The sequence below is a fragment of the Jatropha curcas genome, chromosome 4, assembly GCF_041381405.1.
Source record: "Jatropha curcas cultivar XTBG-Jc1 chromosome 4, XTBG_Jcur_1.0, whole genome shotgun sequence".
In the NCBI taxonomy this organism is placed as follows: Eukaryota; Viridiplantae; Streptophyta; class Magnoliopsida; order Malpighiales; family Euphorbiaceae; genus Jatropha; species Jatropha curcas.
In genome coordinates, this window is record NC_143154.1 from 31,646,648 (window position 1) to 31,660,104 (window position 13,457).

Sequence of the window (13,457 nt, forward strand, 5' to 3'; positions counted from 1 at the left end):
TAATGAATATTTCATTAAAATTTTAAAAAATTAATTATATTTCTTTTATCATTAAGCAGTGATTTCAAATGAGTATCAGATGAGTTATACTTGGAGATGGACAGGGTAACAAATTTGGAACAACGGACATAATAAAAAAAGTCTTGCTAGGCTCGTCATGCCCTTGATAACTCATTCATATTGTTGTCTCTTACATTTCTTTTTTTCATTACAAGTCATTCCTTTATATATATATATATATATACTAAGAGAATACCTTAGACGGACACTTATATACTACATAATGATAGATACTAACTTCAATATATTGAACATAGACACCTAGCTTTAATTAATATAAATGCTTCATCTTCTAAATACATGATTATCCATATTTAATACATATTTATCTACTTAAATGCGTATTTAATACATGATTATCCATATTCAATACATATTTATCTACTTAAATGCGTATTTAATACATGATTAATTATATACTTAGGCTCTATTTGTTTTCGTAAAATAACTTGTTGAAAAATATTTTCATGGAAAATGAAAAATATTTTCTAAATGACTTATTTTCCGTTATTTAGTTGTAATATTGAAAATTAGTTAAAAATATTAAAGTCTTTATCTCATAAGACTATAAAAATATTAATAATCATAGAAATTTTATAATTTAAAAATTTTATTGTTAAACATGAAAGGAATGCAAAAAATATATATATAAATTATGAAAGTTGCCAGTGATAAGTGGTAAATGATGACCGATGATAATGACGACTGATAGTGACTATAATGATTAATAAATTCAAAAATATGAATTTATAAGATTTATCAATATCCGGAAAATGTTTTACTCTTCTCAAGAATTGTAAGTTGTTTTCCTTAAAAAATGACTTAATTTTCCTTTGACCAGAAAAATATTTTCCATGGACTTATTTTTCTGAACGCCCCAAATAAAGGAAAGTTATGAAAAATATTTTTCTACAAGTTATTTTACAGAAACAAGCTGAGCCTTAATATTAGCAAATTTTTCAATATATGAATGATTAACCTTAACCATAAACAAAAATAAAGCAAGATCTTAATACGTACAAGACAAAATTACCCTCTGCCATCTGATTCTCCTTCGTTTAATTTGTAAACAAAACCAAAACTGAAATGCATTTACATCAACAAATCATAGTTATCCAACGAAAACATAAACAAACCAGCTATCTATCTATCTATTTTTCTATCTTTCTACAGTGCCTGAAGATAATGAGGACGACGAAGCAGAGAATGGCGAGGCAGGGGTACCCGACGAAGTAGAGAATGACGAGGCAGGGGTACCCAAGGAGGAAACACGAGGCAAATTTCGACACAAGGGGCATGTCGCATTCATTTTAAGCCATTCATCAATGCAATCGGCATGGAAATAATGGTTACATTCAGGTATAGTCCTTAATGTTTCCTTGGGTTCATACTCACATAAACATATAGGGCAAGTATTGTCATTAGGTTTTGGCAATCTTCGACTTTCACCGAGTAAAGTCTTTGGGTATAATTCTATGGTTGGTAAGTCAAGACCTGCCGCCGCCATTCTTGGTGGTGTTTCCAGAAATGTGATGGGAAGTTGTGTGGCGGAATGGCCGCGGCTGCTCCTGCTATAAGTTCTGATTCTGCCACATAAGTAACAAACAAGCCCAATTATGCACAAGAGTCCTGGTATTCCAGCGCCTATTATTATCCCATATTTTGCACTTCTTGGGAGTCCTGTAAGGGCAAATTGCAAATTCAAATTATCTCCAAAGAATTCTACCGTAATGTAAATCCAAAATGCTAAATTTGAAATACATAAAGCTGAAAGTTTTGGAAATGAAAGAAAAGTAAGCAAATGCCATACAAAGAATAAGAAAAATTCTAAATAAAAACTTGACGCCAAAAAAAGAATTGCAGAATTTCCACAGCACTTGCCAGGATTTGACAATTATCTCATGTCAAATAATGAACATGTAATGCCCCATTTTTCTGTGTATGAAATAGTAATTTATCGGTCTGTGCATAGCACCATCGATCCGGGAATTGGTATTAGTTTATTTACTATATATGTTTTATATTTCATTTAATATTTTTGAAGTATGTATACATGATTTTTATGGGTAGAAAGTAAGTAATGAATTTAATTGTAGAGAATTTAGATAATTAGTGAATAGTGAATTATGATATTATATCAATTAAGAAAATTTGAGAAATTATTTTTATGGAGTAAATTTAAGAATTTTGAGAAGATAAATAATATTTTGAAGTAATTTAATTAGAGAATATTTGTAGCCATTAGATTAGATTACTATTGACTCAATCCTGGCTCTGCATAATAGAGTCAGTTTGAGTGTTTCAGCCATAAGTTAAGCTATATGTCTAAATTGGATACAAGAGGAGGGGTTAGAAGCTAAGAAGTATACCTAGAACTTTTATGAAGGGTTCATACACAGATGGAAAATAAAAATGATCGAAAAATAGTCTTTAATCTCACCCAATAACACATTTCCCCAAATTCAGCTTACTTTAGTAATGAAAAATAACATGAAAGGCAAAAGATACAAGGTAGAGATTTTTACCACATACTAAATACTCATCAAACCTCATTTTTAGAGCATAAACCAACAAGGAAAACAAGAGAAAACTTAAGCCCTTTACCCCTAATAGGTTCGACCACTCTTGGAAGAAGAAGAGGAAAATGTTTTCCTCAAAAATTCAACATATAAGCATGCTTAGAAAACACCCAAAAACACATTCATACAACAAAGGTTCAACAAACAAATCATTTCATACCAAATTCTCAATTTTCACAAAGTAGCACAAACTTCACAAAAAAAAAAAAAAAAACAAAAAAAAAACAAAACTTATAGCATTGTAAAACATTTACAAATCAAAAGATTCCTTTACATATATATGTGTGTGTGTGTGTGTGTGAAACAGACACACTTTGATGCAATTTCTCAATATTTCCATAATTCAAGATATAAGAATTTTCAACATTAAAGTAACATTGACCCTTGCTATGTTTTTAAGACATAACTTGAGTTATAGGTCTGCAAATTGAATGAAATGTAATTAATTAGAAAGCTAAGACAAAATGCTACAAATATTATGAAGGAACCATAGCAGATCAAAATGTAAGATGGTAAACAAAAGCTAGGAACACAGACCAACAGTCCAGACCCGATTCAGCAGAACCAAGTCCAATATTTATTAAATTCCTACTTATCCAAACATTCAAATTAAACCAATCCAAAATCAGGGAAGTCTTAAGACACAAGGAAACAACTTTCATGAAGAACTCAGAACTTAATCTTGCCATTATAGTGGTCAAAATAGACACTAAATTCAAAAATATATAAGTTTTGTTGTGTAGCTTAGTTGTTATTGGAGTTGTTGAGAATTGGAATTTGGATTAAGAAGTGTTTTGGTATTCACATTTGGTGAGCTCAGTTTAAGAGAAACTCTTGCAGCTAATCTGTAGGATTTTTTTTTTTTTTCCAAATTGTTTTTCATAAGTTATATATATATTTTAATAACAAAAAAAAATTACTTGCTAAACTTGTGAATAATTAATCACTTCTAATTCATAATTTGATTTTATGATTTATATGTTAAATTAGAACAGTGTCTCCGGTACCGAATGTGGCATCTGCAGTCTCTGAGGACTAGGCCGTGGGTGTTACATAACACATCTCGCAATTCCTAATTCATGTGATATCTATTAGAACATATAGAAAATGCCAATAATCTTTACGTCAATAGCAAGCTGCAATCTTCTCTAATTATTTTTTATACCATGTCTTCCTAGTTCGTATGGTTAAGTCTAATACTGTTCACAGGACGTTAGGCTCATAATTGAATAGCACTCTCAGCTAGAATTTTTTGTAGATTTTTTCCATCTACAAAGATGAGACGCTCTACGACCTTTCTTCTCAAACTAACACATAGATATCTGTTTTTTTTTTTTTTTGACCACCAAAGTTCAATTATTCTAGTAGCAGTATATTAAAAAACAAATTTTCTTACTTTTTCCACTTTGCATAAAGACACCACGTGTCACTGCCACTATAAGACACATATGTCTACGTGGTTGCGCCAGCACGATTGTTAAAGAAAAAACAATGCATTAACGGGACCCATCATCCATCAACTCTCTCTGACCGTTATTTTGACTTTAATAGTATCATTATCATATTGATATCATGTTGACTTTGATTTGGGACCTTCGTCTTCCTTCATCCCAACATTTCATTTTTTACTTGGGGCGTTGGATTAACAGGAGTTGATTACTCTTTGAGATAGATTTAATCGCCATCATTAGAAGAATTTTACTAAAACTCTAAGAAAAAGACCCTACCTTTGATATTGTCAATCTTGAACTCAGATTGAGATTTACTTCTCTCTTTGATTCAATTATGATAATACTATCTTCTCTTCTTAACATGAGACTATATATACAAATCATAAATTGATAAACTAAGATAAGAGTTGAAGCTAAATAAATGTAATTAAATGAAAATTTAATTGAATGATTGATGATTGTTAACTGTTAAGCATGAATTTGGATTGAAAATTTCGAAATGCGAAAAATTTGATCAGATGGGGATAAGAGAACATACCACGACGTTTGTTGCTTGGTAGATCGTAGCACCCAACGTCAGGCCTGGCATCATCTTTGTATCCACAAGTCCCGCCGCGCTCTTCGCATGCTCTACAGTCCGGTGTGCTCCACACCAACATAGTATCCTCATCAGTCCAAGGATGCCATATGACCGGAACATCGACGATTGGCTTAATCACCTTACAAGACGGAATCGACGGCACAAATCCGTCGTAATTGGTGACAGGTATAGCGAAAACGGTGAAATTACTTTTGCTAAGGCAAGGAACCAGCCGTGACAAAGGAGGCAATGAGGAGAAAGGAAAATACGAAGAGCAATTAAGAAACGAGAAGGCCGGATAATTTTCAGCCATAAAAGGTGATCCAGAGAGACTGAAATTGGAGAGGAAACGCTTAGGGAGGCAATGTTCAGGGTCTCTGATATATATCTCTTGAGTTTCATAACGGATGAATTTGACGATGAAGTCGCCGGAGCGAGGGAGAGTGAGGATTGTGTCAGCATTTTTGTTGCAGGAGAGATTGAAACCTGGAAAGCTGCATCGATCGTTGTTTTTAAGTCCGAAAGGGAATCGAACTGTTGGACCGGAAACGCCGCAGGATCCTTCACAGATTTCAAGACTATCTGATTTTCCGGCGAAGAAAAGAAAGAAGAGAATTAAAACTGCCATTTTTGCTTTGCTTTGGGCAGAAACGTTACTTAAAAAGAATTGATTTGCATTTGTTTGTCTGTCTAGTGTTTAGCAATTGGAATGGCGTTTGAATATGGGCATTGTGACAATCTTTCTACTGTCCGTCTCTATCCGTTGATTGACTCCTTCTGTCTGAAAATGGAGTCAAAGGTTTACAAAACCATTAATGAAAATTGAAAAAGAAAATCATTTACTATGGTGAAAATAAAAATGACAGCGATTCGGTTTCTAATCAAAAATTGAATCAAACCGATTCATATCAGCCAAATTCGAATAATATGCTAGAAATATTATTATCAAGAATTGTTTAATTTTCAATATTTAATTCAATTACCGTATTAACTAATTCAATTTGGTTAACCTGATAGTGTTAGGTTCAAACACTAATCTAACATTTACATTTTAATCTAATTTTAAAAAGATTCTTTCTCACTCAGATTAATTCCACCGGATTACTTATAATTATTGTAAATTTGTAATTATTTATATATGCAGTAATAATTTTATTTATAAAATATTCCACGCTTATATTAACTATATGACTGTGATTGAAATATATAATTAATGTATTTTAGCTTGACTAAAAGTTTATTATTTTAATATTCCTTCTGTTTACTTTTATGGATTGTTTGAGATAAATAATTCTGTATATCAATTTAAGAAGATTGAAAAGTATTAATGTGTCTACTAAACATGATAATTATTATAAACCATTTTTTTAATATCCATCAATAAAAAAGATTTGAATAATTAAATGAAACATATATAATTTAATTTAATTAAAAAATATATTGATTAACATGGTTCGTTTTGGTTGGTAAATTATCTGATTTATTGGTCGATTTCTTAAAAATGTAAATTATTTTAGTTTTATTTATTTGTAAATAAATAATATAAAGAAAGATTCAAACCGTACAACTCATGGGTCTCTTTCTCATTGCTGGTCAGGGAAGAGGAAAATGTCAAAATTTTGTTCAGAATAACATTATGTTGCTATTAAATTAAATAATAATAATTGCAAAGAAAGATACTTTCTGGAATCATAGAACGAGTCAAGTTGGAAAATAAGAGAACCTACAAAATAAATAAATAAATAAATAAAAAGGAAAATAGTTGGCGGGCCTTTCGTACTTAGATTGAAGCCCACGGAGTTATCAATGGGCTAAACTAATGAGAACGGGCCTAAGTTGGAAGAAATAGTTGTTGGGCCTTTTTGTCAGTATGGATTTCCTGTAATTGGAGGCCCGAAAAACATCCATTTTTAACTTTTAAATATAAATTGAATGAAAAACAAGTGATTAATCATACTAACACATTTCTACACTTAGGATGGAGTTGTATTCGATTTTAGGTTTCTACGTATAAATTTCACCTGAGGATATAATTTATTTATGTTATATATATATATATATATATATATATATATATATATATATATATATATATTTTTTTTTTTTTTTTTTTTTTGTTAGTAAGAGGAATACGAAAAGAACTAGAACGAAATGGATAATAAAAAGGCAAATAAAAAACAACTCAGATTTGGAGGGAACGGACCATGAATCTAATTACTTGACGCACCCACTAAAACAATCCTGGCGGGAAAATGTCCGTGCAGTCCTTTCACTCTCGTATAAAACCCTAATTTCATTTTCATCACCCTAACGTTTCATATCCTCCTCTTCTCTCTCATTTCAAACCTCTATCTTGGTGTATTCAAGTCGATCTTACACTTTAAACGCTATTAATTTATCTGGAAAATGGTCTACTAAACTGTTTCGGGTATGGTGGTCATTTGAACATCTCCTCTTATTTTATTTTCTGTTTTTGGGCATATTTTAGGGTTTCTTTATTGTTGGAACGCACTTTAATTTCCCCAAATGAAGATTTCCGCCTTTTGAGCAAAAATTTCACTACTATCTTGTTTTGCTTTATTGAATTTCAGGTAAGGGCCTCAAATTTTGGATTTTTTGGGTTCTCTGCTGCTTTATTGAAAAACCTTAAGTTGCTATTGACAAATGGATACTGCTTTTGATGACGAGAATGAGCAGACTATAACCATCGATGAGTATCTTAACAAGGTCGAAGCTGAGGAGTTGGTAATTCTCCACTTTATCTTTCTCATGTACAATTTAGGGTTTCCTTTTTCTTTTTAGATATAATTACTGATTTTGCTTGTTGTCTGAGGACAGAAGAGATAATGTTAGGATTTGGGTTATTTTGTGATTATGTACACAACTAATGTTTGTAGTAAGCACGGATGCGTATGCAGTTTTTCTTGTGTCAAACGTGGGATATTGAAAATAGAGGCCTACAAGTTATTGGCTAAGTTTATTTAGCAGCTAAAAAGTGTCGTATTTTATTCCTTCCTGTTGGTTGTATACCATTACTGAATAAATTATGCCTCAGCATTTGATTTTCTTCAACAAGAATTCCTTTCTTGCCTTTCTATGTGGACATGTCAAAATTGAATGAGACTCATTTTGAGTTTATTGGCAATATGATAGGTGATGTAGATTATTGATAATAGAATTCAGCTTTTAATTAGATCTGTGAACTTCTTTTAACTAGTGCTTCTGATTTTCTTTGGGTATTACTTCAAAGGAAGCGGATTTGGTTCTGGGTGGAGATGAGGGCAAAGAGTGCACTTATACTATGGGCTATATGAAGAGGCAGGCTATTTTCTCATGTCTGACGTGTACTCCAGATGGGAATGCTGGAGTTTGCACTGCTTGCAGTTTGTCCTGTCATGATGGCCATGAGGTACTCTTTCTGGACTTTCTGTTCACTGTGGTTCATATGATTTCAGTATGAGGCCAAAAACTCAATAACAGAATTGGGATTGTATATCCAATGTTAAGAAGAAAAAAAAAACGCTTATTCATTATTCCGGTTCCTAGTTTCCACTGTCATCGGTAATTTCCACCTGTATATTTGGGATTGGATGGATCACAGGTTCTGTTTGTGGTTTTTACTTTATTACCGTTTGTGCTTGCAAAACTTAATTGCTTTGGATAGTTATTTTTATTTTCTCAATTTGTTTTGGTACATTCTAATAACTAATAAAGTAAATTATGGACGTATATGATTCATGTTGCATACCCTGTCTGAATTTTGGAGAGCAGTGATGTCTGATTTGCTGGTAATTGACGTGTCAATCTTAGTGATGCTTAATTAAGCAAATGGTTCATTTTGGTCAATGTCTTGTTCATTATACCGTCTCATGATTATATAGTCTTGTTAGATTTAGTTTGTTTGTTCATATTTAGTGCTGATTTTCATGGTTGCTACGTGCAAAAGGTTGTGGAGTTGTGGACCAAGAGAAATTTTCGCTGTGACTGTGGAAATTCAAAATTTGGGGAATTCTTCTGCAAGCTTTTCCCAAAGAAAGATGTTGAAAATGCAGAAAATTCATATAATCATAACTTCAAAGGTTTATACTGCACTTGTGGTCAGCCCTATCCTGATCCAAATGTTGAAGAACAAGAAGAGATGATACAGTGCATTATATGTGAGGACTGGTTTCATGAGGAGCATCTCGTTCTTGAGCCTTCCAAGGAGGTTAGTTGCTTGGACTATTTACTTATTGGTTCAATGTTTTCATGAATTTTTTCAATTCATACCATAAATCATAAAACGCAAAAAAAAAACCCTAAAAGCAGGAGTTGTACTTGATGCATGAAATATTGAAGAGTAGGACCATCTTCAGAGTTCCTACGACGCTAGTTTTCTGATATGTTATTGTTTTATTCATGATTGAAGCATTCTTTTGTTTCTTGCAATGCTGACTGGGTTTGATATTGAGCTGCTGATGTTGTCTTTGCATTACAGATTCCAAGAGATGATGAAGGGGAGCCTCTCTATGAGGATTTCATATGCAAGAAATGCTCAGCAATTTGTTCTTTTTTGACACTATATCCTCAGACTATTTGGGCAACTGGGGGACAGAGTGGTGATGTTACTGTTAATACCAGTAAGGATAAAAATGTGTTAGAAGATATAAATTCAGGCTCTGGATCTGGAAAGGAGGAGAATGATGGTTATTCTCATGGTTCTTTTGAAGAGAATAATGATAATGGTGATTCTGCATCTGTTGCTGAGACATCTGTTGTTGGAGAGAGTTCTGAGAAGAATATTGTATCAAATCAAAGCATAAATGAGGCCAACCTTCAGACTACTTGTGTTCTTGGATTAGATGCAGTGACTACTATGCCTATTTCAGAAAGCAAACCACTGTTTCTTTCCAAGAATTGGAGGGATATCCTGTGCAGATGTGAAAATTGCTTAGATATGTACAACCAGAAGTGCATAAGTTATCTGCTCGATAAAGAGGACTCAATTGCTGAATATGAGAAAGTGGCAAAGCAGAAGAGGGAAGAAAAGTTGCAGCAGCAGGAGGGTGCTGAGCAGAACTTTTTCAATAAACTGGGTCATGTAGAGAAGATGGAGATATTGAATGGCATTGCGGATGTTAAGGAGGAATTTCGAACTTTTCTGGTATGTCCCTGATAACATTCATTCCTGTGGTAGTTTGCCATTTTGTGAAGGAACTTATAAAACTAGCAACTTGTCCTGCCATTTCATATTTATGTCTGTTTTTCCAGATTCAAATATTGAAATATACATCACTGATATATGTAACTATCTTCTGCAGGAATCCTTTGACTCATCAAAGACAGTCACATCTTCTGACGTTCACCAGATATTTGAAAATCTTGCCAAGAAGCGTCGGCGTGTATAGTGATTTGGCTGCTGGTTTCTCATGTTATAAATGTAACCCTCTTATCTGTAGTTGGTATTGGAGTTGAACCTAAATCTAGATTCTACGATGTGCAGAAAACATGCGAAGTCTTTGGCCTTTTCTAATTAGAGTGCTTCACTTGTACGAACAATCTTGCCTTGTAGAAGTATGTGTTTATTCTCCTTAACATAACTTTGGATATTGATGTAAGGAAGTTCAAATATTTCCTAACTGTTGATGAACGATTGGACGTGTCTTTTACCCAGGAAGTTCAAGAACTAAATCCTTCTTACCTGCCTAACCAACTAGTTCTATAATGTTTTTATGATTGAGACATGCTACTGGTACTAATTAGATTGTTCAAATGTGGCTTGTGCTCTTTTCTCTTTTATAATATAAAATTTCTGAGTTCTCTCTTCTATATGACCATCCATATGCACTGTTATGCTTTAAGACAATGGAGGAAGCCCTGTGATCCATTTTGGAATTTATTTATGGTAATAATGATCGCTAAACTCTAAATTTTGATATTTTATTTGTCTAAAGTAAATTATTTTAGCCGAAAGATTAATTTTGTCAAAAAAGTGGGTCCAGAGTAGGTGATTAGTTCTTGAAGAAAGGAAATTAAAGGTTTGGATCGTGTGCCTCTACAGTTGTGGATGCGTTATTAAAATATAAACTAAATTGCTGGATTACCTAAACTTGGGAGAGTGTCCAGTGACTGACATCATTATTTCTCTGCCGCCGATTTGTGAAAGCGAACATGTCTTCATTTCTGCTGTTGTGAAGTTCTGTTCTTTTTTATAAAACAGAGAAATGGGTGTTGAAAGAAAATGATGGCTTGAGCTTGACCATTCTCACTCCATTACTGTCTTCTCTACTTTCCTTCTCTTTTTCTTGGTCTGAAACGTCATTTAGCATCATCATTAACTCATTTTCATGGCTTTCAATGGTAGCTTTTTGCAATTCCCTCAGTATTAGGGTCACTAAACAAAAATTGAAAAATTAGTGTTAGACATGTTACATCAAAATTGATTCTGAATTTTTCAAACAAACTAATATTTTTGACCGATACCAAGATAAGCAGAGACCTAATTGTGACTCGTAAGTCCAGAATTCAACAGAAAGATTGGAACTTTTATTGTTCTCAGTAGAAAATTTAGAAAGAGACACCACCTAACCTAATGATCAACATCAGGGGAGACATTTCACCAAAATAATAGTCTTTTTGTTTACCATATCAAACCTTGATTATGCTTAATCTAATATTCCTTAATGTTTTATTGTTCACACATGATTTTGACCACCAGGATTAATTCAACCATACAACAAGGAAAAAAATGATTTAATTTTTGAAACCTGGGTGAAAAAGGAGGTCTCAGTTTGATTTTTTTTTTTTTTTCAATGTGATCATAGAAAATATACCATTGTGTCTTAATTAGGAAACAAATATAAATTCAAAGTTATTTTGTATTTTAATTCCAAATGAAAATAAATAAAATAAATTTACTATGAACAAAAGCTACTCATCCTCTACCTTCTACCCTTGGTTAGAATTGATTTAAAAAAATATATACTTTTTTAAGTCATTTAATTTGACAACAATGTTTTTCCACAACCCTATATATATTAGGGTTTGAAAGTTTCAAACTTGCTGTTCAATCTCTTAGTCACCTTTCACTATTTCTCCCTAAAATATATAAAAATAAATGAAAGATTGGAGTGAAAAAGAAAGGTCAACATGGGTGTTACTATTGTTATTACCAGAACAATTTATTTAACTATCTTTCCACTATTTAAATTATATTTAATGAGTAATGATGCAGAGTAGGTAAAGATAGTCTAAGTACGTAAAATGCTAATTATGCAACTTTACGACTAATTAAGCAAGTGTAAAGACAAACATATGATATTATTGTAGAGCAATCATGCAGTAATATTATTAAAAAAGAAATGTGTTAAAGTGAGAGATTTTAATAAATACAGGTATATGATTTCCAATAGCTCCATGCATGAACCTTTAATATTACTAATACTAATGTTAAATGTCGAGATTGGATAATAAAACGTTACTCTCATAATATTTAATTAACATCTAGTAAAATAGTATTGAAAGTTATTATACCGATTAACATATACGAGAACAAATAATACAACCTAACATGTTTTTTTTTTTTTTTAAAGGAAAATAAAAAAAGAAAAATTAAGTCACAATTGTTTTCTTTAGGAAGGTATCTGTTATTTTTCATGTATAACGTTTATTAAATTCTGATAGGAAGATACGAGGAACTAAAGTGAAGCATAAATCTGTCGGGCAAATTTTGTTTTATAAAAGTGTGACAGACACTCACCTAATCCCTCCATTTCCTAAGAACTTTCAATTTTGTCAGCTTTGCTGCTTCTTTTAATTAAATTTTCACTAAGCAATGACATCACCCTTATCATCATATTGTGGTTATTAATTGTTACACTGTGAGACGGAGGTAGTCGGAATTCAGCGGACTTTCAGTTACCGGTGATTATAGAAAAATAACATGTTAGAAATAAATACGCCTTTAAAGTTTGAACAAAAGCCTAACTAGCAACAATAACTCATCTTCCTAGCAAGAGCTCATAGCCATATGGTATCTGTTTGGCCAAGAAATTAATGGATATGTCTTTTCCTGTCTCTCCTTTCATATGTCAAATGTGAACTGCTAAATCAACCTTTCTGTATAACAAAGATTTAATTATTTTTAAAATCTTATTTATAGTTTCATCTATTGATGTATATGGTAATAATCCGATGTATCTGAAAAGTATAATTATATATATAGACTTTAAAATTGCCTACCGACAGTCCGACGTATCTGTTTTCAGTTTTTGGACAGATTAGTGATTAGAAAATGATAAATAACATCTCATTTCTGAGCTATAATATATGTGAGTGTGAGCCAGCCTTGCTGCTCATCCATGGCGGTGCGTGTATACTTTTTGTATAATTGAACTCTGTATAATCTTTGATCAAACAATCCGGTATTTGAATTAATCCGGATTCATGCTGGTAGACCTACAAAGAGTTAGAATACTCACTTTTAAATTTTGAAACTGTTTCGTATTTTGGGTTCGAACTCGAGAACATTGATCAATAATAAATTAATGAGGAATACAGGATAATTTTAATGTATTCTGTATAATCTTGGTTAGACGGTTCGGGTTCAACAGGTTGAATTAATAATATATATATATATATATATATATATATATATATATATATATATTTTTTAAAAAAACCCTTAATAATTCTTTAATAAACTGGCATTTATTCGTTGAAAAATAAGTCTTGTCACTTAGCAAGCAAGAAAAATCAAACCTCGTGAAGGAAAGAAAGAAATTATATGAGCATCTAAGTCCTATGGCT

The 13,457-nt window shown here is 32.1% G+C and overlaps 2 protein-coding genes across 4 annotated transcripts; one reads left to right on the forward strand and one right to left on the reverse strand.

The window, feature by feature from the left end:
• Positions 1–1,077: 1,077 nt before the first annotated feature.
• LOC105645672 (putative RING-H2 finger protein ATL21B) lies at positions 1,078–5,449 on the reverse strand. Its single transcript, XM_012231331.4, has 2 exons — positions 4,629–5,449; positions 1,078–1,740 (listed from the first exon to the last, which is right to left on the reverse strand). Exons 1-2 carry the CDS (start codon positions 5,296–5,298, stop codon positions 1,220–1,222), a joined length of 1,191 nt encoding a protein of 396 aa, XP_012086721.1. The 5' UTR covers positions 5,299–5,449; the 3' UTR covers positions 1,078–1,219.
• A 1,407-nt stretch (positions 5,450–6,856) lies between these two features.
• Positions 6,857–10,358, forward strand: LOC105645671 (PHD finger protein-like protein). Of its 3 annotated transcripts, none has more exons than XM_012231330.4 (6): positions 6,857–7,098; positions 7,262–7,415; positions 7,921–8,079; positions 8,617–8,877; positions 9,148–9,813; positions 9,971–10,358. In XM_012231330.4, exons 2-6 carry the CDS (start codon positions 7,335–7,337, stop codon positions 10,055–10,057), a joined length of 1,254 nt encoding a protein of 417 aa, XP_012086720.1. In that variant the 5' UTR covers positions 6,857–7,098; positions 7,262–7,334; the 3' UTR covers positions 10,058–10,358. The 3 variants fall into 3 exon arrangements, with proteins under 3 accessions (XP_012086720.1, XP_037493886.1, XP_037493885.1); XM_037637958.2 differs by having other exon boundaries at positions 7,368–7,415; XM_037637957.2 differs by lacking the exon at positions 6,857–7,098 and adding an exon at positions 7,169–7,261 and having other exon boundaries at positions 7,368–7,415.
• Positions 10,359–13,457: the final 3,099 nt, after the last annotated feature.